Source organism: Mytilus edulis, chromosome 12 (genome assembly GCF_963676685.1).
Source record: "Mytilus edulis chromosome 12, xbMytEdul2.2, whole genome shotgun sequence".
In the NCBI taxonomy this organism is placed as follows: domain Eukaryota; kingdom Metazoa; phylum Mollusca; class Bivalvia; order Mytilida; family Mytilidae; genus Mytilus; species Mytilus edulis.
The window spans coordinates 32,581,288-32,604,630 of record NC_092355.1 but is presented as its reverse complement, the minus strand read 5'-3'; the positions used below and the strand labels follow the sequence as shown (position 1 = coordinate 32,604,630).

The 23,343-nt window shown below is 31.4% G+C and overlaps 1 protein-coding gene across 1 annotated transcript; it reads left to right on the top strand.

Annotated features, from left to right (window-relative positions):
* Positions 1-8,377: 8,377 nt before the first annotated feature.
* LOC139498294 (perlucin-like protein) lies at positions 8,378-23,278 on the top strand. Its single transcript, XM_071286656.1, has 5 exons — positions 8,378-8,452; positions 9,850-9,944; positions 21,093-21,186; positions 22,071-22,281; positions 23,194-23,278. The coding sequence occupies exons 1-5, from the start codon at positions 8,419-8,421 to the stop codon at positions 23,222-23,224; spliced, it is 465 nt and encodes a 154-aa protein (XP_071142757.1). The 5' UTR covers positions 8,378-8,418; the 3' UTR covers positions 23,225-23,278.
* The last annotated feature ends 65 nt before the right edge of the window (positions 23,279-23,343 follow it).

Below are 23,343 nucleotides of genomic sequence, written 5' to 3'. Positions count from 1 at the left end.
GATGCGTTTGATTTGTGCAAGTGTTACTTTTGAATTATTTTGTTAATATCGTTTTGTGTTTTAAAGGCTACAAATGTATAATGCTATAATAATCCTTATGATTCATTTACTATTCGAAAAGGAAATAAAGTAAAAACATGTATTCATAAAGGTTAAACAAAGAGGGCTTCGTTGCTAATATTAAAAATGATTATTTATAAAAGGGTGAATTTTCAAACAAAAGAATTGTAATGCTTAGAAGAAGTATTTAAACGGATCACTTTGCCAGTACTCTGCAAAGAAATCCATCACATCTAAAAATGTCAATGTATATGTGTCTATGGTTTTGCTTAGCAGCGCCTGTTGCTCTTCAGACTAAAAAAATATTCGGTAAGTTCTGACTTTCGAAACAAATTTGCAACTTGTATATGGCATTATCCATCATTTTATAAGTTTCAATGAATTACATAGATTTCGCAGTGAAATAGAAACCGATAGTTTCTTATTTGAAATAAACGTGGTTAGTTCACTCCTCTTGTGTCATATAACAAAAGGCGATGACAAGACGTCAATAACTTCGGATCAAAACAAATTATGAATGTGTAGATATTATAGTTCTACATGTTCAATTTCATTTTAAAAGCCATTCGCTAATATGACAAAAAAATAACTGATCAAGAATTCAGATATCGAAAGATATTCAACTCGTGACCGAACAATAATAAGGATGTACCCGCAGTCGTAAATTAATGTGTTTTTTGGTCACTCGTTGACGATTTTTCTTTATTTGAATTCTTGAATTAGATATTCTGTAAAACGTAACGTTGAGTTTGTTCTGTTCAGTTTTTCCGAATTGTTTTTTTTTTTTTTATAGTGTTTTGTTTACTACTGCTTCTTTTTGGTATTTCTGTTAATGGATGATGAAACGTATTCTCCTATTAACATGAATAACATTTGGCGGTGTTCGAATTTCTCTAGCATATTTTCCTTTCCCCTTCTCATATTATATATGCATGTGCCCATTAAAAAAATAGATCATGTAATTCAGTGGTTGTAGTTTGTTGTTTTGTTACAGTTGGGTGCATACCAAGCCTTACATGTAGACAGTGCGTTAACTACGAAATTGCAGAAGATATACAAAGATGAAACGGGTGTTTTGACTTTCGAGTTAACGCAAGATCGGCGCGTCTTCTAATTTTGTAGGCAGTCAACAAGCGTTTACTTTCGCGTTTATTTCTACTTTAATGTGAAAAAAAGCGCGTCTTCTATTTTCGCCAACAGTTAACGCTTGTTTACAGTTTGAAGTAAACGTGTGTTTACGCAGATAATCATTGTATCCTGAATACAGTGATATTAAATGTTACACGATAAGGCACATCAACATCAAATTACCAACTGGTCATTTTCAATAGACATATTGACGATAATAGTTAACAAATAATGTTTTTCCACCTCTTTAATTAATTGAGAATTAATCACAGTAAATATCTTTGTCTGCCCAAACAAACAGTCTAGATATGTCTTTTTTTTAAATTCATATAATAGAATCATCACTCAAATCCAGCAGTTTTGACACCTCAGACTGTGTGACTCAAGATGACTCCTATAACAAAATTATTTGACCTCGTTAACTCAAACTGGCAATCTTTCCACTTCATCAAGTTAATCAATATAACTGCACAGTTATTTAGTTATATGTTTAGATCTAGAGGGACTGTTTAATATAAATGACAGCAATATTGGAAAACAATGACTACAAAAGTGTGTTTGTTTCATTTCATAGTGCCTGATTGTGCTTTTTGTATTCAAAATATTGAATAATAAACGAAAATCAGTAGTGTTTCTACCTCAGACTGACTCGTGTAATAACATTATGTCCGCATTAACCAAAATTTACCATATGTGCAATTTATAATGTAAATTTTTACACCGGAATAGTAGTTCAGTTAAATTTTGAATTCAAACGTGACTTTAAATATTCATACCTACTATATACTCCTAGGAATCTGTTTCGTAAATACCATGTTTATTCCATATTAGATAAGTAGGGAGTCGTGACGGAATTCAACACAGTGTTATTAACAGAGTTTCAACTTTGACATTATTTGATTATTCAAATGTAATAAAAGTTCTTTTTAATATCGTTAAATCAATGTTGTTGTTATGCAATTTTAATTGGTGACATTTGGGTTTTCTTATGCATACCAATGAAAGTAGGTTCTTCAAATTCAACATTTGAACACTTTATATCAAAGTAAGAAGATCAGTGCAAATGAAACAATTCAGTCTAAATTCAACAAATAAAGATAGTCGGTCAAATTAATTCGTTGCATAGTGTGCTAGTGACCTACTACGACAAACACGGGGTCAGTAAATAACATATGGGGTTCGAGTTCCGCTCTCATCCATTTGTTTGTTTTATTGAAACAGTATATATTGTATTAGGTCACTAACATACTATGTAACTCATTATACAATAACAGCATATTGGACAACAACGATTTTAATGTTTTAGTCGCATTAATGTATACTGTCAGCATGTCCTCTTTCTATTCAAAACTATGTGTATGCATCAACCACAACTGACCGTATTAATCACTTTTTCATGTATGTTCTAATTGTAAATCAGCAATTTTTTTATGTCAGAACAAATTGTCTGATAAAAATGACAGAAACATTCGAACCCAATTACTACAGGTTTTGACTTAAACTCGGTGTTACCTAAGTGAAATTTACACGTAAACTACATGTAGTTAAAATTATGTTTTATTTAAAAAGCACTTTAAATCATCAAAAAGCCTTTCATAACTGCTTCAAAAGATGTTCTAGAAAGGGAAAGTTTTCATGGGTTATATACATGTATATATATATATATATATATACAACTCGTCTAAACATCAACCCAACAATGTTAGATCTGTAAATTTGCTTTCGCAAATTTTTGGTTCTTTCCTCGCAGGGATTCGAAGCCATGCTACTGTGATATCGTGACACCAAATCGCCTTTTTCAAAAATGATCCATGAATGTATTCATTAAAATGTTCTCTTTCATCAGTTTATGTAGGGAACCTCTTATGCATATGCAAGAGAAAACCTGTCTTTCATTCTGTCTCGTACACTTTCATTGAGATCAACCATCCATATTATACCAAAACAGTTTCTACCTATATGCAGCGATGACTCAATATTGAATCCCAAATCACCATTGTAGACAGTATTGAACAATAGCATGTGATGATTTCATAACTATGGTTCATTATGTCACTGAGTTTGGTGTGAGAGGGACGTTTGAAAAACCCGTTGTCTGTTTAAACCAGATATACACGAAGTGAAGTTATGCATCGGTAGCTCTCGTCTGCTATTAAGTCATATAAGTTATATTGAACTTTCAATTTGGTAGTTTTAGTATAATATATAGATATCTGATTAAATCTTAGAATGTTCTATTTCTGTCTTTTTATTATTTCCTTATGTTGTTATGGTTGTTGTGGTTAAGAAAGCAAACGTTGTGGTCAAACGGGAGTTCTGCACATTTATTTAAAACAATATATTTGACACTTTTCAAAAGATATCTAAATACATTTTTTGTTTATCATACCTTATTATTGAATCTATTAATTTTCTAAAGTAAACAAAATTAACAGTCTATTTTTACATGGACCACAACTCCATAAGTTGAGTTATTTCGCGTATATATATTATTGGCATATTGAGATAATCGCTTTGAACGCATAAAATTTAAAGTGTATTAAATATAAATAAGAAGATATGGTATGAAACCAATGAGACAACTATCAATCAATCAAAGTCAAAATGTATAAAAAAAAGTACAATCTATATAAAAAAAAACCGACAACAGAACGAGAAACATCTAACAACACTAACAAACGACACCCATGGAACAACATGCTCCTGGCTTAGGTCATATGCATAAAAATGCAGCGGGTGTAAACGTTTAAACAGTCGCCAACCTTCACCTTAACCTGACATAGTAGTAACACATTACAATATAGAATAGACACACTAGAACATTTCAATTGAATTGGCTTAACTCAATCTATAAACCTAAAATTAACGTGTATGCGGTATTATACACTCACAAAAAAATATCCTTAAAAGTTTCGGGCTACTAACAGTTTAAGACTATACATAAACATGGGTAAAACATAAGCCAAATAAATGAAATGAATTATGAATTTAGGAGACGCAATAGAAATATACGACATACATGTACGATGAATACACGGTGCTCTAATCTTTTTTATACGCCTGGTGTTGGTGGTGTTTCATTATTTCTTAACAATGAATATGGTTTTTGTTTTGTTTTTATTGGGGGAATGTGTATGTACCCGTTCACGATTACTCGTTTTGCTAGAAATATTTGAATTTGTATCCATCCGATGAGTTACACCTTTTCTTAACTTATTTGTATAGTTTGTTCTTGTGAGTAACTGTTGCAGCACTGTCCCGGGATAGGGGAGAACAGAGCGGTCAGAAACATGATGAACCCGCTACATTATTTATATTCCTGTCCCAAGTCAGGATTCTGAAGTTCTTTGGTTGTTGTTGGTTCATGTTTGTCATAATTGTTTTTTTTCTAAAACTGTTTTGTTAAAAACTAGGTCCTTTGTTTCCTCAATTGAATTGTATCACATTTGAAATGCGGGGCTTTTTAACGCCATATTCGTTGTTAAAGCAAACGGTTTCCAACAAATGCTTACACTTTGATGGATAATTTTCTAATTGGCAAGCATACCACATCTCCTGTTTTTAATCATGTCCGAAACAATATCATGAATATGATAATGATGTCAAAATTAACATGTTAAAAGTCCTTTTAAATTCAAAATTCCAAATAATTTAAACGAAAGGGAGACAGAATTAAAACAAATTATGCATCCTCTCTTATCATGCAGCCTTATGGTATTAGTATAATAGCACAAAAAAATATCGCTTTCGAACTGCATACTGTAATTTAACAAACACACCTCATCAAGAAAAAACATATATCAAGTTATCTAAACCTCTTTTTGCAGTTCCTCTAACCATTGTAAATACCTCAAATTTGGCTTTCAAACATATCATGACGTTGTGTATATAAAATCAATGTCAATAAGATGTGGATTGTAAATACTATGGAATATTTAAAGTTGGGTACAGATCTAGTATTACATGTAACCGAGCGGAAAAAGTTAACGCGGCGTTTACTAGCGTGTACTTCATGTAAACGGCGCTTTAAATTTACGTTTACTGCCAAATTTCAGTGAACGCGAAAGTGGCACGTCTTTGTAGTAAACACGCGTTAACGCAGATTTTCATCGTATCCTGGATACACTGATATACCGTAAGGTACATCAAAAGTACCTACTATTCATTTTCGATTGACATCATGACGATTAAAGTTAATGATATTCCACCTCTTTAATCAGTTGAAAACTAATCAAAGAAGACAAGTTCGAAGTGGATATGTATCCTTGAACTGTAAAACCAACAAGTCTTTCAGTTTACATATGTGAGAGAATAAGATTAAGAAGATCTGATATTTCCATTTTGATCAAGTAACATCATTGCACGATCCAGAGACTTGATCAGTGAAGTTATGTTATACGATTGTAGCAACTCAGAAACACATTTTAAAATATGACAAGACGTTTAAGATTAAGTATTGTGCCATAATTGTTGACCATTGCAGAGTACATGAGTTCACAATCAAGGTTCAGTGAAGTTCGGAGGTAACCACACCGGCTGTTGGCGAAGTTTGAACTCGCAACTTAATGCAAGAGGGCTAAATGATAATGGAGATGAACTCTGACTTCAACCTACAAAGAAAAGTTTACCTTAGTAAACAAGGTGAACGTATTATAATATTGAGCAACCTCTTTTAAAAATTCAAAGACTAAACAAGCTAACGCACATATGCTTCAAAAATAATACTTGAAATAGTTGAATGTTCGTTCTCAACTAGAAGATCTGCAAGAGTGAATTTTCATATTCTTTTTTTTTTTTATAAATTATTGTATTATCGAAGTTTTTTTTTAATACAAATGCTATCTGCTCTCCTATGATTGTTTCTAAATCTAAATTGCTGAACTGAAAATGCTTCTTCATAGGAAGTTAATATTTCTGAATTAGCTTTAAAGTTTAGCAATACATTTATCAAATCGAGCTTACTTTATATGAATTTTTAGTAAAAGTGGTAATATCTTTTAACGACTACTCGGTTTTTTTGGTAAAAAAAAACAAAACATTTCTCTCGGTATTTTATGTGCTATACATTAAAGTGTTATATCAACAACAAAAGTTTATATTAGTAATTTTTTACATTCATCTTTTATTTAACAACCTTGACTCATTGGTGGCATTCGGCTGTTGTCTGCTCTATGGTCGGATTGTTGTCGCTTTGACACATTCCCCATTTCCTTTCCCAATTTTATTGACTGGCAATTAAGACCTCGCACGGTCGGCTTAAACTGACGAGATCAGTTTCAAAAGTGTCGTTATGGAAAACCAATAAATTGTCGGAATAATTATGACAATAAAATTTTATAAACTAATGAAATTCAATGAACTTTTAACTTAATTGATTTATAGCATTCAAAATACATCTATTTGTTTATTGTGTTACCATCGCTCCTTTTAATGAACAAAATTGCTGCGGTTTTTAGTTTATTTTTCAGATTTCATTGTGAACAGATCCAAATCTACTGTGGATTCATTTATTTTCGTGGGTATCAATTTTCGTGGATAGAGAAAAAAAGACGTTTCGTGGTATACGTAAATTCGTGGATCGCTGATTACAACAAAAAAAATTAGATACGTAATTCGTTGATTTCTTTTTGATTTAGGAGATCATATAACATCCTTGGTTCGATCAATAATAAAACAAAACAAAAAACCTTGGTTCGATCAATAATAAAACAAAACAAAAAAGAAGGAATTCATTGAAAAAGTTTTGAATTGTCAAAATCCTCGCGCAATTTGGCTTAATTGGTCATTCTATGTTAAAGTGTTCATTGATAACTTCGATTACAATAATGGGCAGAGACAACTAATTATTTGTTTGTTTTACAATTTATAAATTCTTGTCTGAATTCTATAAGGCATTCAAAACTTTATGATTGAAAGCTAATTTCCCTAATCACGATATAATAAACAGTGATATAAGTATAAGGTGTGAAAATAAATGTTCCTGTCATAAACAATATTACCTACGGGCAATATCCCCGTACTTAATCCTATTGATTTTTAATCACAGGTAAACCAAACTATGACACGGTAATTAACAACTTGCAGTTATTTTCCATGAACAGTTTTAATCAATTTTAAAAAGTAAATTATCACTGATATTCGATATATTTATTATAGATTTAATCAAAATACTTGTATCTTCTTTCAATCAAAATCACGTGTTATGTTACAATGTTTATCGCTAGTCAACACTATACTAGAACTGCATAACATAACCGGAAATAAACATCCAACTCCATACACATTTCTCGGGATTATTCTTCGTTGAGTTCTTCAATTCGTGGTTCGCTGTGATCCATGAAACCCACGAAAATTGGTATACCACGAATAAAAATGAATCCACAGTATTGAATGTTCAAATTAGATTGTCATGTATATCATCAAAAATGTCAGACGTTTAAACAATCATTGGCAGATTCAATGAAACCTGAATATTTTGGAAATTGCAGGAATTATTAAAACAAATTGTGTCTATCATTATGGCATTCCATTCAGTATGGAAAGTGCGTTTGATGTCATCATCAACATGATTCAACTGGTTGTGATGTATTCAAATATAGTTAATTTAGCTGTTATGTATATATAGAAATTCTTTTGCATTCACTGTTGGTTTTCTCTTCAGTAGCTAATTGTCATCAAGTTTAAACTTGTTTGCCAGTTTGTTGCTGTAGATTGTTTCTGGTTTATATTGTTTAATAAATGCCATGTCAAATAATCAGCCAGATTTCAATTGTTTGTTGTTTGAATATATTTATTACGTAAGAACTAACCAAAACAAATGTGTTGTTGTGTATTAATTGCGCATATTGAATATGCAAAAAACACTGTATGTGTATTTAAAAACTTTTTGTTGTCAATAAAAGCATACTATTGAGACGAAAGAGACTATTAGCATAATCTAAGTAATTCAGTCTATCCTAGTAATTGATATCTCTTACTTCCGAGTAAATGAATAAATCGTGGACTTTTATAATCCAAAAGATGTTGATTTTAGATTTTCTGACAAGATATATTTACAGTACAGTTTACGAATTGTTATGGAATTAAAATGCAGAGGTGTATAAATATTCGTCTAATTTGAAAACTTTGACCCTGGTTTCACGATTAAACAAAGAAATATGTCAAAGATAGCGGCCTTATCTTAAATATAATCGTCAATGCACCTGTACATAAAAGAAAACCATAGGCGACATGGTCTATATTTGGTACCTTATTGCAGTTTTAGGTAATGTAAATGCATAATTATAATAACCAACAATATAATTTGGTGGTTGTTTCTTTTAACAAATGTTTAACAACTCTCAGTAACATCATTTAAATAAACTAATGAGTGGCATCATTATATGTATCTGATATGTATCATATGATTATTTGGACGATATATATGCGTAAGGTCATCAACATTATTTTCTATTCAGGTCTCAGACATGAAAAATACTGTGATATATCACCTTCACCTTCGAGACTTATAAATTATATATATATTATATTACGGATTACCCCGGTTTTAATGATTTTGCCGGTCCAGGTAAAATGTATTTGTTAAACAAACACAATGCAGCATGTATATTCATTACATGTCAAATTTTAGGTAACCAATTTAAACATGTTAAATGCATCTTTTTTTTTTATTTTTACCATTTTTTGATTTAAGAAAATGTACATTTATTTTTTGTGTTTGTATGTGTGTGGGGCTTTTTTTTCAAATATATATATTGAAAACACCGACCTGAAATGTTGCACATATATGCGTGACGTGACAGATTTTGTAATTTTTTGTGAAAATAATTTTATCTTGTATATAATAATTTTAATAACTCAAAATATTAAATCTAAGTATTTGAAGTGTAAACTGTGTGATTTTGTATAAGACATGTATTATTGACGGATACATGTAATTATTTTCCCTCTTTGAGCCTATACCATTCCATATTGTTATGCATAGCTTTCCAATACGTCACATAGTGACAGGTATTATAATGACATTTTTAGGTTCAAACTTGGAACACAAACGTCGAATTTCCCGGCAGTTTTCTAAATATATCCTGAAAATTCGTGTGTTGTTATCCAATCAAAACCTCGACACATTTGTAATCCCAAATATATGCGTATATTAAAATGGTCCAACCATGTGGGTATATATGTGTTTTTATCAGAAATAAGAAGCTCAATCCACGAAATCATAACGGCACAATTTACTAACGAAAATCTTTGACATATCGTGTGGATCTCGGTATATCTGTAGTTTAGACATTTTTCAAATCTATTTATTTTATTTTATTTAATATATAATGTGTTTTTTTTTATTCTATTCAAGTCATCTTACAATTACAGTAGTTTACACATGCAGTTAACCGAATTTATACATAAGAATAGAGAGAAAAAACATTAAACTACTGATATTAGAATACCATTTGAATATGAACAAGAGTACATTAAATTACTAAAATACAATTGACATATAAACAAAATTTGGCTTACTGAAAAAAATGGAAACAGAAAATATTTATCATATGACTAAATAAGTTGGGCAAGCATGCTCTACTTATTGGATATCTAAAAGTAGATATTAACAAAGATGTAGAAAAAAAAAACAAACATTTAGTTATATTTTATTTGCAGGCTGTGTACGATCTGAGTGTCCTTTAGGATGGCTACATTTCGAAGAAGCGTGTTACCTCTTCAGTTCAGAACATTTGAATTGGTTCACTGCACAGGTATCTTATATTTGTTTAAAGGTGAAGGTTCAGTCAGACCCGTTTTGGCCCTAAAAAATATAGCAGTTTTACAAAATTGTGAAAATGCAATCTTTTAGCTTTTTACTGGAAAGAAGAATGTTTCTGCTTCATAAATATGGGCTGTTTTTTACAATACAATGCACATATATCGGGTACTAGCATCATTAAGTCATGCTAAATTACTGAAATCTTCACAATTTTAGCATTTTAGTAAAATTTTAGACGGTTTTCGTCTTAAATGAAAGTGGCCGCATACGTGTTCATTCATAATATTGAAATGTAAGTTGTAATTGGTGATATAACATAACATATACATGTATAAAGGTTGAGGATGCACACGGATACGGCCACTTTTAATTTTGACAAAAACCATTTGAAAAGTGACGTTTTTTGGCATATTTGATAGATTTTTCACATTTAAGCTTCAATCAGACGTTTTTAATGACTAAATCAGTTAAAATCTTTACATAAACTAATTGAATCAATTGAAATAGACACTTAAGTGTTTAAAGAATGTCCAAAATCTTTCGTTAGATGAACAAGAAATTTGAGGCCAAAATCGGCCCTTACCAGACCTACTCCTTTGAAAGACTGAGTTTATATTTTGGTGATTATTTCTTTATTATTTTATATCTTAATTTGAACATATCCATTTTTGTATCCACAATTGTTCTTTATTTTCATTGATATAAGCTCAAGATATGAACTTATATTACAATCCTAGTAAAGACGGCTCCTAGTATGAATATATTTTTTTAGCGTGAAATCTAAACAATAGTAATGTGAATTGTACATTTATATATCATAATCAAAATAATTTATGGTTTACATAATAAGATATAGCAATAAAAAAAAAAATAACGTTGTACATGATGTAGAAAGTCCCCACAACATACGGACCTCCAAAAGTCAAATGAAATTACAATTTAGTTAAACATTCAAAGCTAAACGGCACTAACATATAATGACACATATACAGTCCCTGTAACGTAAAAGTTAACACTTATTTCGTTCGGTTAGCGTACGTACAGCGTTCGGTAATCGTTCGTATAGAGTTCGGTCATCGTTCGTATATCATTCGTATAGCGTCCGTACAACGTTCGGTCAGCGTTCGTTCATCGTTCGTTCATCGTTCGTTCATCGTATGGTAAATGTTATTGTTGATGGTTTTGTATAACGTATGGTTCATGGTATCGTTAATCGTTTTATTTGTCGTATGGTTTATGGTATGGTTTAGCGTTTAGCGTTTCGTTTATCGTATGGTATGTGATATCGTTTAGCGTTTCATCAATCGTATGGTATATCGTTTTGTTAAACGTCTGATATACACGTATGTTAGGGTTTTATTTCAGAAAGTTATTTCAATTATTATAGTTATAAGTTAAAGTAATTTAATATAAAAAGATGCGGGATAAAAAAAAAATATTAGTTTGGATTGGATTCAATCATTATGGAATATATATAAAACGAATGGGAAACGTTTCCTCCAATCACATTTTGACATGAATAACATTAGACCAAATACCGCGATATAAGTCAGGCTCTCTATGTCTCTCTCTCTCCTCCGCCAAACATATCTCTGATCCAAATATTTCCTTGACACAATAAATTATAAAGAATGTTCTATTCATGAGGCTTTATATGAAGTACATGTTTCATATCCAAATGTATTAAAAAAAAGCCAACACATCCATGCATGGTATTTGTTCTCCTCAATGTGAGAGTCTGATATAAACCGAAAACTGCCAGGGGTATATAAAAATTCTTTGAAGATATCTATGGAACCAGCGTCGCTTGTGATTCCTGCTGTCGGTGTTAAAACTGTTTTTTACTGTAAAAAGTGCTTAAGTACATTATGAGTAAAATACAGAATTAAAAAATAACCCTACCTTTTTTATATTTCTTTATTTCAGAGGTAAGCTTCTGGACAAGTTTCACTTATTCTGTCGTAAATCATTTACCTAAATAACCATTCAATTGTATTCTAAAAGGAGTTGATTTGTTCTTTGTACGAATACATGAAATATTTCTCACTGGAAGTTATGTTTGCAATCGATGATCAAATACAAATACAGTATTTATATGAAAGAGACTAAATAATATATTTTTTAATTATTATTCTACACATATTTGAAAGATCGAAATAATCAGTTCTACAAATGGGTGTTATTTAAAGACTTGACATTTTACAGTTATCACATGCATCCATGAAATTTGTTATCGACGCACCAAACTTTTCCCTTTCATCGCGCATAGCTCATTTTCCGATTCACTTAAGGTCTCTAACGATCTTCTTGTTCATTAAATTCTAAAATTAAAATCCTACACAAATTGCAAAAACTTTTATTCTCCGGCTAGACTGCGTAAAAGATAAATACTGTTTTGTTTATGTACACACAATGTTTTGAAGGCCGATATCCAGTTTCGCTAGAAAATAATTAATTTGCGCCACAAGTTAATTACGCCAATTCTTATTTTTCATCACTTTATTGTAAAAACTGCAACATTCATTTGCGCCAATAAAACAATCATTGAATTGCGCAAATATTATAGACTTGTTTTCAAATGTTTCTTCTTAGTGCACTGATGAGGTCCTTTCCGGTATTTACAGGTACAGATACCGCAAACTGAAAGGGCCTCCTTATTGCACTTAGAACAAAATAGTGCACTAGGGACCTGATGGAAAGATAGAATTGACACAAAAAACATGGCATACGGAAGGAGAAGTACATAATTTCAAATTTTAGTAATTTTAGTAATTATAAAGTTATTCAACAGTTGAAGTCAGTATTCTAATGTTACATGTACGTGTAAATAGGTTAATCGTTTCGAAGTTCATATGACACAATTAATAAAATTGAGAATGGAAATGGGGAATATGTCAAGTTTCATTTATTGGCGCATTTCATATTTAAAAAAAAGAAGAGATGAGCGCGATTCAAACCTTTACAATATGACAAATTACACCTAACCGTTTTGACAAACCAGTAAATTCTTCGCCCGGGAATATACACTTGACAGTAATCTTCATTCAGTAACTTTACAATACCCAGCCGTGTCATTTCCGTATATTGTACATGTAGATAGCACGTGTGATACATGTATATACACCAGAAATACCCATTCAAGTTATATTTAATTTTAGAAGAACTCCATATCGGGAACATAAACAAATTACAATAATATGGAAAAAATGTATTAATAAGTTCAAATGTTGTTTTATTAAATGCACCTAGGTATTTGTAAACTTATGTTAATTCGTTATTTCATGTATATTTTTTTTTTGCTTCAATTACTTTTTTTATCCTATTGACTTATTCGTAAATCGAAAAACGCACAATCTGAATAGAATCATATGGCATTGAATGATTTCTCTAACTCAAAACTAGTTATACATGTACATGTAGATGCTTCTTAAATTATATTTTTCTCGTTGGGTTGCTTGTCCATTACTTGACGTTTACGCTGATTAAAAATCGTGCATAATCACATGGGGACCTTACTTTAACCAAACTTCACAGAAACAATGAATTCAGGATCTTTTGGAATCACAGATAAAGCCAATAATGATTGGCCCGACTATTTACCTTACATGAAATTCATAGGCAGAACTACAAAAGAGAGAATCATCCCCCTCCTACCCAAATTCCTTTAGAATATTAGAATAAAAAAAATCTGAATCAAATGTATAGTTTTTTTTTTTTTTTTTATTAGAATGAGTTTTTTTTTTTTTTTTTTCATAAAACGATGTTAGACAATATAATTATTTTAAAACAACTCGTGCTTTATTTAAAACCTTCAAAACACGAAGCTATATCTTCATCATTATGATTTTTGGTCGGACAAATAGAGAAAAACCGTAAAAATGCTATTTGTCCGGCTTGCCGGATGAATAGACATTTTTGACAATTTGTCCGGCTAGCCAGACGAATAGCCACTGCCTTAAAAGAAGGGGAACAATATACCTCTAAGTAGTAAAACTTTAAGATGGCATGGTACTCTTTAAATTGTATAACTTTCTTATTCTGGCTTTCTCCTCAATTTTTAAATTATATTAAGAATCACGTGTTTACGCCAGATCTTTTATCATTTGTTAAATCAAAGACATGTAGTACATGTATTCTATTTTCCGGGATAAATTATTGACAATGATAAAGAAATAAGGGATGATTTAGAAATTGGCATTTTGTGTATATGTTCCAGACTGTATGAGTATTTGGACCGTACGCGTACGGTCTGGACCGTATGCGTACTTTTTCAAAATACTCATACGGTCGGACCGTACGCGTACGGTCGGACCGTACGCGTACGGTCTGACTTATATTAAGAAGTTGGCAAAGTTAATTAGATGCATATAACAGATCAATATAACTTAATTCTCAAATTGATATAAAAAAGTTTAACTGTAAATGAAAAAAAAAAACACTTTTATATTTTATTGATTTAAAATACTGGTTATTTGATATACACAAAAAAACATATGTTCCAGACCGTATGAGTATTTGGACCGTACGCGTACGGTCTGACTTATATTAAGAAGTTGGCAAAGTTAATTAGATGCATATAACAGATCAATATAACTTAATTCTCAATTGATATAAAAAAGTTTAACTGTAATTGAAAAAAAACCACTTTTATATTTTATTGATTTAAAAAATTCACGCTAATTGAATCTGTTAATCTCTTGTATTTAGCATGTCGATCACTCAGTAAAATAATTGAATTATGAACACTAAAATTGAAAATATTGGAAGTAAATATAATGTGGGAGGACAATTGTTTTAGAATATTTAGCAACTTTACGAAAAATGCAAATGCTAAGGAACATACACAAACTGCAAACATGTAAATGTAAAAAATATTAGTACGTTACTTGTGGTAGCAAGTGTAACATTGGTTGAGAGTACCAAAATAAGGAACAAGATATATACAATTAAACAGATATTTAATTTCAATTGTTCATTTGTTCATTTTATCCGTGTAATTGTAATAATATTAATTAGTAAACCTAAAAATAAAGATTGTGATTAATGTTAATTTGTTTGAATTTAACCCATATGATCTAATAACATATATAGTTAGCTGGTTAGCTCGTACTGGACCATACGAGTATACTCATACGGTCCGACCGTACGCGTATGGTCGGACCGTACGAGTATACGTATATGATCCGGACCGTACGGTCCAAATACTCATATGGTCTGGAACATATACACCTATCTATTGGTGAACACTATATATGTTACCCACTAGCTGTCCTTATGTGTTTTTGTTGTTTGATTGCTGGCTCGTTGTCGTTAACCCCACTATGATCTCCTACAGTTTCAATATATATTTCCCTTAAGACTGCCCAGAACAAAGTGATAGAATAGGTTTGTATATACATTTTAGCGTTTCACTTTTCAATTTTTAACTTCCCAAAATTTTATTTTAAACTATTAATTTTGAAGACGTGTGTTATCTAAACGAAGTCTAAATGGTCACCAATTACCAGTTTATTGTTTCCCTATTTGGCACACACCTAAATATATAAACATTATTATAAATCCGGTCGCAGTAAGTTCTATTGATCACAAAACAAATCCACGTTTTTTTTTTTAAATATGAAAAAAAATAATATTTATTTTTTTTTACTTTGAAACAAGGAAATAATACTTTAAATTACATTGTGCAAAATATGTCGTAAAACCTTCCTTCGAATTAGAAACTCTTTTTCTTCATAAAAATGTTTGACATCGTTTACCCTGGACATAAAACAACTTCAATCAATCAACTAAAATATATTTAAGGGATTATTATTATGCATGTACATGTATATAAATGCCGTATACCATATATTGTGGGTTAATTATTTTAAGCATAAAGTTCATAAATCGATCTCTGAAACAAATTATATATATATAGAATAAAGTAAAAGTAAAGATTAAACTTATGCATGGCGGAAAAGAAATATATGAAAACGATAGATACAATGGGCATGCAGCCTTGCAAATGATATTTCAAAAAATATATATTTACTTTATTAAACTTAGGACTTTAATTTAAGTATTGTTGATGGGATGTTGAAGTTTCCAGAACATAGAAAATACACAAGAAAATTTATCAGTACACTATTCTATCAAAATGTGTTTGGTGTCCATTTTACAATATATTTGTTTAAGAATTTAGTGTTTTCCTCTATTTTAATCTGTATATATTATATTTAAATTTGATTGGACATTATCCCAATTACAATTGTAAAATATACAAACTAAGCAAGCAAGCTAATCAAAGTCTCGCTGTACATGCATACGGAAATTAGCTGTAAAGCCAACATACAAATAGCCGCTATATCATGAGAAGAGACCACGATAAAATTTGAAAGTTAAACAAATCTTAGTTTTCACGAGAACGAATATTTTGTTAAAGCGTTGTAGTGATCAGATCATCAATGACATAATTTTAAAAATAAGACGACAAGGTTGAAAATAGTTCTAGACGTCTTATAGCAAGAAAGTCTCCTCACTCAGCTTGTGGTTATTTGTTGGTGGTGAATAGAGGCAAATCGACTTACAATTGACTATTTCTCTGCGGTAACCATTAAAGCTCGAGGTCGAAATCAACACTAGGGAGATACCATTAAATTTTTACAAGGTAGGTGTGGGGGAGTTGTGGCCAGGATGAAATATGCTGTCAGACAAACTTTTTCGTGCATGTGACTCCATATTTGAAAAGGGATAAGAAATGTCTTACTTGATAAGTTCTGCATTGCATTTAAAACATCCATTGAAAGAATATCGTATAATTAGAAATCATTGTCTGCTGTTGGAAGTTTAGTTTTGCCATTTTTCGTGCTTGTCATAAGACGATATTTTAGGGGTTTCGATTGTTAAACTCGTTAAAACAAATAACGAACATATTCCATCTCAACCTGAGAAAGAGTGGCTCATTTACTTTAATTTCATCCAGGCGCCTAGCTCCCTATACGCTAACACGCAGTTGCGTGCACATCGATTCGGCATGCAAAAAAAAAAAGCCAAAATAAAAATTTATCAATTAAATGTTAAAGGTAACACCTATGTTGTCACTTTTTTAATTGATGAAATAGCATTAGATAACGGCATTTGGTTTCAAAATAAAAGTTTTATTGGAGATTATGACAAAATCGGACAGTAACTTGTATCTTTTACAAGATTTGAATTTGTAAAACTCAGTCGAAGACATGTAGTTTTGGAGCACATTTTACAGTGTACGGTTCATCAGTTTGGAATGAGATGTACTAATCGGCATTAGAATAATCAGAACCCGTCGATATCGTTGAAAATATGCCGAGGCGATGTGGTCGACAGACTACCGGAGCCATTCACCCTGCAAACACGCCAAAACAGTATTGGAAAGTCTCATTATTGTTGCGTTCATAGACCATATAATTAGGGATCTGGAGAATGGAGTCGCGTCTAGTATTATCAAAAAATCGCTTCTTTGCGCTGTATCTACTTCATCGTGTTGTAGGAAATATAACAAACGAACAAATAGCAACATTGTCTGAGACATACGAAACTTACCTGGCATGTAATTTTGACGAATTCAATTGGGAGGTCGCTCGATGCCGAACACGTACGCTGGTTTATAACTTCTCGCGAGTGCTACCATGGAGATCTATCAGTGTACTACATATGTTGAAAACAAATGTCTATCAACAATGAACAACGACAATTACCAGAGGCGGATTTAGGGGGCCCAGGGGGGCCGGGCCCCCTTTTCTTAGAAAAACTGAAGCATGACCGGTACGGGCCTCCTCTTAGGCAGTCAACGGCCCCCACTTATGAAAATTTCTGGATCCGCCACTGGTTACTAGCATTACTGCATATTCATCGGGATTTCAGTGTGAATATTGACAAAGTAATAGAGCAGTTTGTTTCTGCCTAGACTCAAAGAGCAGATTTTTGACAATTTTGAGTAAATTCTGTATCACAAATATGTGCTGTTTATGTATATTACTCTATTCAGAAGATTTATTTATAGTTTTACATTCATATGTTTTTATAAGCCCTATCTACATATAGCTTCTCTTTTTACCGTCCTATGATCGAAAATTGAATAAAAAAAAATCTGCATAAAAGGGTCCCGTAAAGGTAGTTGCTTGCAACACCTTTTCATTCTAGCTACGCCCCTGTTATCAATGATTATCGTTTATAAGATGTTGTACTTTCAATGCTATTTATAAACGCCGAGTAAAATTTTAAATGTTTGGTATACAAAATTTAAATTGTTCATCTCAAAAATATTATATATATGTTGCTTTTATTAGCTGGTGACGGTGAAATATATCAGAAATACACTAAGATTTAAAACATTCAATTAAAATTCGGAATTCCTACTTCTCAACTCTTCACTCTAGTTCCGTTTTATATATTACTCTTATATTTTTTGTTTTTGAAACAATGCTATATTTTGTCAAAAGACAAGCACAATAACCCCAAAGCGAATTGCGAGAAGTGGTTTCGTATTTCGTTTTCGTTAAAGAAAAAAATACTAATAGTTTATGTAAAATAACGACTCTTGTACGGTGTCGCTTTATATCTTTTAGATGCATTGGTGCAATTGGATGCAAACAACAATTACCATAAAATGTCAGATTTGCAATATCAGAAAGTAACTTAACAACTAAACAATTGAAAACCTAGAGATCAATGTTTAACATTCGCCAGCAATGAGCAATTTTCATAAATAAAACATGATTTAGGTGAATACTTTGCGAGTAAAGAAAAAGAGACTACTGTCCATAGATTTGTTATTAACCCTAGATACTTGATGGGTACAAAATAGTATTCAGGAATTACCACTTTGCATTACACATTACAACAGAAATTAGAAAATACAGGTAGGGACTCGAAGTATTTCTAAGACATTGCTATTTTCCTGTTCTATGTAGCTTTTTTCTCTGGCAAACACGGTTTTATAAATGCTGACAGGCACCGACCATTGAAAAACAATCGATTTGTTTAAAATGAGAAATGAAAATAATTGGGTTTTTTTTATGGCAAATAAGAAAAATGACCGTTTGATTTGAAATTGTTTAAGATTATTCAGAATAGATTGAAATAGATAAAAATAACGTATTTTAATGTGAAAAGGGTAGACTTTAATTTGTGTCGTAGGGATGTGATTGAGTGGTTTTGTTTACAATTATTTCCCATTATTGAAAATCTGCAATAATTAGTGTATCATCATGTTGTTTGATTTTCACATTATAACAAAAATATGACGGATGAATTTATAGTTAGCTGTTTAATGTCCAGTGGCAACTATTAGATGTATCATTAGGAGGACATTTACAATGTTATGATAACATTAGATGTATGTTTCATTATATGTTGTGTAACATACATATAAATATGTAGTTTTATGGCAATAAAGATTTGAATTGAATTATAATACGTTATTCTGATTGGCTACACTGCAATCTTGCGTTATTCCTTAATCAATTTCATTACACAATAAAATGTATCATTCAAGATACACGAGGTACCACAATAGAGTGGACAGGAAAATTAAATAAAAACTTGATAAAAATCGTGTTTTCATAATCCTAGCTAAAAAATGTATTTATAAGTATTGAATGCTTCTTTTTGTAACTTCATAGGGTTGTAAAAGCGTTGACCGTGCGCACATTTTTAGAATGAAGCGCTTCTTACAAAATGTACTTCGGTCGACGCTTTTACACCCCAATGAAGTAACAAAAAAAGCATTCAATACTTAAAATAAATATGAACAAGGACATCCTGTGTTATGCAAACATGTGTATTTCGGCACAAACGATGACATATAGACCGTGTGTATCATATGTATACATAGGGTGGGTTGCTCCGAATTAAGGAGGTATAAATACAGGAAAATAAAGCAAACAAAAAAATACAAAATTAGAATAGTCTAAGAGTATAACGGGCAAAATAAAGAACAGTGGAAAATCGTAAAAGAAAATTAAGGAAAATGGTATAAGAAAAATCAGGAATAGAGGGAAATGGTCTAGTTTTTTGCCGGACAATTGTTGATGATTGTTTTTTTTTAAAGTAAAGTGCATTTATAGGACTGGTAAAATAATACACAATCGTTTGTACATTGGTAGGGATTTATGTTTGGAGTTGATGAGGCACATAATAAGTAATTGTTTTTGTTTGAAATTTCTCGAATATTTTGTTTTTTTTCGTCTGATTTTGAAATTAATAAAAACATCTATAATACAAAACTAAATGGTTTAATTACGACATATAGATAAAACTGCTATTCAGTCGATTTTAAAATACATGCTATGAAAGAGAATACATAAAAAATATTTAATAATCTTTTTAAACAAAAAGTCAACCTTAAGATCCGTAATATATTTCGGTAAGAACATTACATTAATTCCGACTTCCATCTAAAATAATTTGAATTGTTGTTCATTTGAAAAAAAAAGGGTGATACCTTAGGCTATTTTCAAAAAAAATGTTGATTGATCCGAATTTTACGCATATTATCACCTATATAAAAAGATTTAACAGAACACATTTCATGTTTGATATTTAAAAAAAAAAACATATACGCTAAACGAAACTATGCACGCCAAGAAACGATGTACGCTAAACGATACGATATACGCTAAACGAAACGATGTACGCTAAACGATACGGTATACGCTAAATGAAACGATTTACGCCAAACCATAGGATATACGATTAAAGGGCGCTTATGTTATCGTTTATGGTATGGTTTATGGTACATGGTTTCGTTCGTACATCATTCGTTCAGCGTCCGTACAACGTTCGGTCAGCGTTTCGTTTGCATTCGTACACCGTTCGGGAAGCGTACGTACATCGTTCGGGCATCGTCCGTTCATGGTTCGGGCATCGTTCGTATTGTTAACTTTTACGTTACACGGACTGTAGCATGCATAGGATCGTTCAATGTATTTTGGTTGTCAAGACAAAGTAACTGTATTTTTGAATGCAACGGACTCACTTATAATAGGTAATTGGGGGCTTTGGCTTGCTCCTCATACAAAAAAGTTAATGGTATACATGTATGATGTAAGTAATGCTTAATCATGTCATATACACCTGTTGTCTAAACTATTCTTTTACAAATGATAGCCTTATTTCATTACAGAGTTCTTGTCGAGCGCATAATGCGAGACTTGCTGAAGTTGAAACAAAAGTCTTAGCTGATTATCTAATCTCTGTGGCAAAACTGTTGAATAAAAGTATGTACATTTTCAGATAAAGCTAGTGGATTTGATGACAATTTTAGAATATATCAGATTTGATAAATTTTAAGTATAATAAAACATATAAAATATTTTAAAATCTAAATGGATCGTTCAAATATCACAGTGTTGTATATTTATTGCAGTAAACATCCCATAATGCATTATTCTTTTTTAATTCATACACTCCAGCTGCTGAACGCCATCGTCAGGCATATTTGTGAATGACTTTTAATTTAGACTCCTCAGTTAACTATAAGTAAAATCTATTTTTTAAAACTTCTAATTCTGTCGCAAAATTAGTTTTAAATGTATCACCTTAAGGTATGTATCCTATGAAATATTTAATTAATCAGATAGACATAGCTTATATGCATTCTTTTGTGAAAAATCACCGTGATGTCAAATCTGTGTAGTCTGCCTTAAAATTGACATGCGCGGTACCAAATTTATGGCTTAGGAATGACGTCTGGATAAAACTTTTGCTCTCACGTGATACAGAACTATAATGTAGCGATAACGTTGAGAATGTAATCGTTTGTGTTGATTTTCTGTTCGCCTTTCTCTCCTTTGGCCATGATAGTTTGCCTGTGTTTATTGAAAGCCCCTTGTTAATCCCCAGCTGCCAATTGAATTAACAACGAGGTATAAACATATAGAATACAAAATGACTACAACGGAAGATAATTACTAAGAAATATCTAAAAAATCGGCCTCACATTTTTGCAGTTCTGAAATAATGTTACACTTACAAAGTGCAAATATATAAAATGTCACCCGATATGCTACATACCAAGTTGAATTGTTTCTTTTCAAACACAGTTTTTTTACATCCCTCAAATCTTGTATGGCACGGAATAATCAGTTATTCCTATGTCTAGATGTCCATTACTGGCTTGGCGGGCGGGATGATTCTACCGATGGGATATGGACATGGTCGTCATCAGATAGAGTTTTTACGTATACGGCATGGGGACCAGGAGAACCAAACGGTCATGCCAATGAAAACTGCCTTGATATGTATTATGGACACCAATGGAAATGGAACGACGACGTTTGTACCAGTCTCCGTCCTTATGTTTGCGAAAAAAAGTTAGTTCTACTAAGTCACGTGCACACTGCTTACATTATGTTTGTGTTTTTTGTGTATTTTCAAAATGCGCTGTATATAAATTATAAAGATTTCGATCCTGACATTTTGTTTTCTGTTTCTGTTTTAGTGCATTTCTAGCGAAGCGTATTTTGTATTTTTATATTCGATTAGATTCAATCGGTTTAAACAACTCCATATATATATATATATATCTTTCTTTGTAACAATTCTAATGTATGACAAGAGGAAAGAAAAAAACCTAACAAATAAGTAGGTTCGGCTTGAGTGTGTCAATTAGGAGGGTGATTATACTGAACAACTTGCAGTATGTCTTAGACACTTGTTCGTCTACTACGAAAATTTACAAATATCGCATAGCGGGTTCTCTACAAAATGTATATAAAATGCGTCGGGGTTAAACATATATATTGAGATATTACCCATACCTCTAACTTATGTGGAATTAACATACACACAGCAAAAAACACAGCAAATTTTTTTATTATTTACTGATCAGTGCAAACTCCAAATCAACAAAGTATATTTGAATGTTAGTGTTTGTTAATCAAAGATAATTTTGTGAATTAACATTCTTGCTTCTAATTTATAGGGATTATTGAAAAAAGAACAGTCTTGATTATATCTGAATGTGTTACTTATTAAAATCCACACAGTTGAGTGTCATATGAAAATAGAATTATATATATTGTACAGACATCAGTATAGTGATACACACCGTATTTTGACATTTGAGTATCGCATACTTGTATATGGCGTTTAGTTATATCTTATTAGATGTTAAATGAAGATTTGCCATGATCATTTTGTTTAATTCAGACTTAAGAAAATTGTTACTTGCTCTTTAAGTTATAAAATGTAAACCAATTTGACAATATGACTATTTATTTTAGGTATCCAGGCTCAGACGAAATCATTGGTTAGTTAAACCTTGTTTGTAGTGAAAAACATTAAATATATCAGATTCGTAAAGTAAAAGGTTTTATTTGTAGCACTTTCTCAACCACTGAAGGCATAATTTAAATAACTCCAATTCTGCAGTA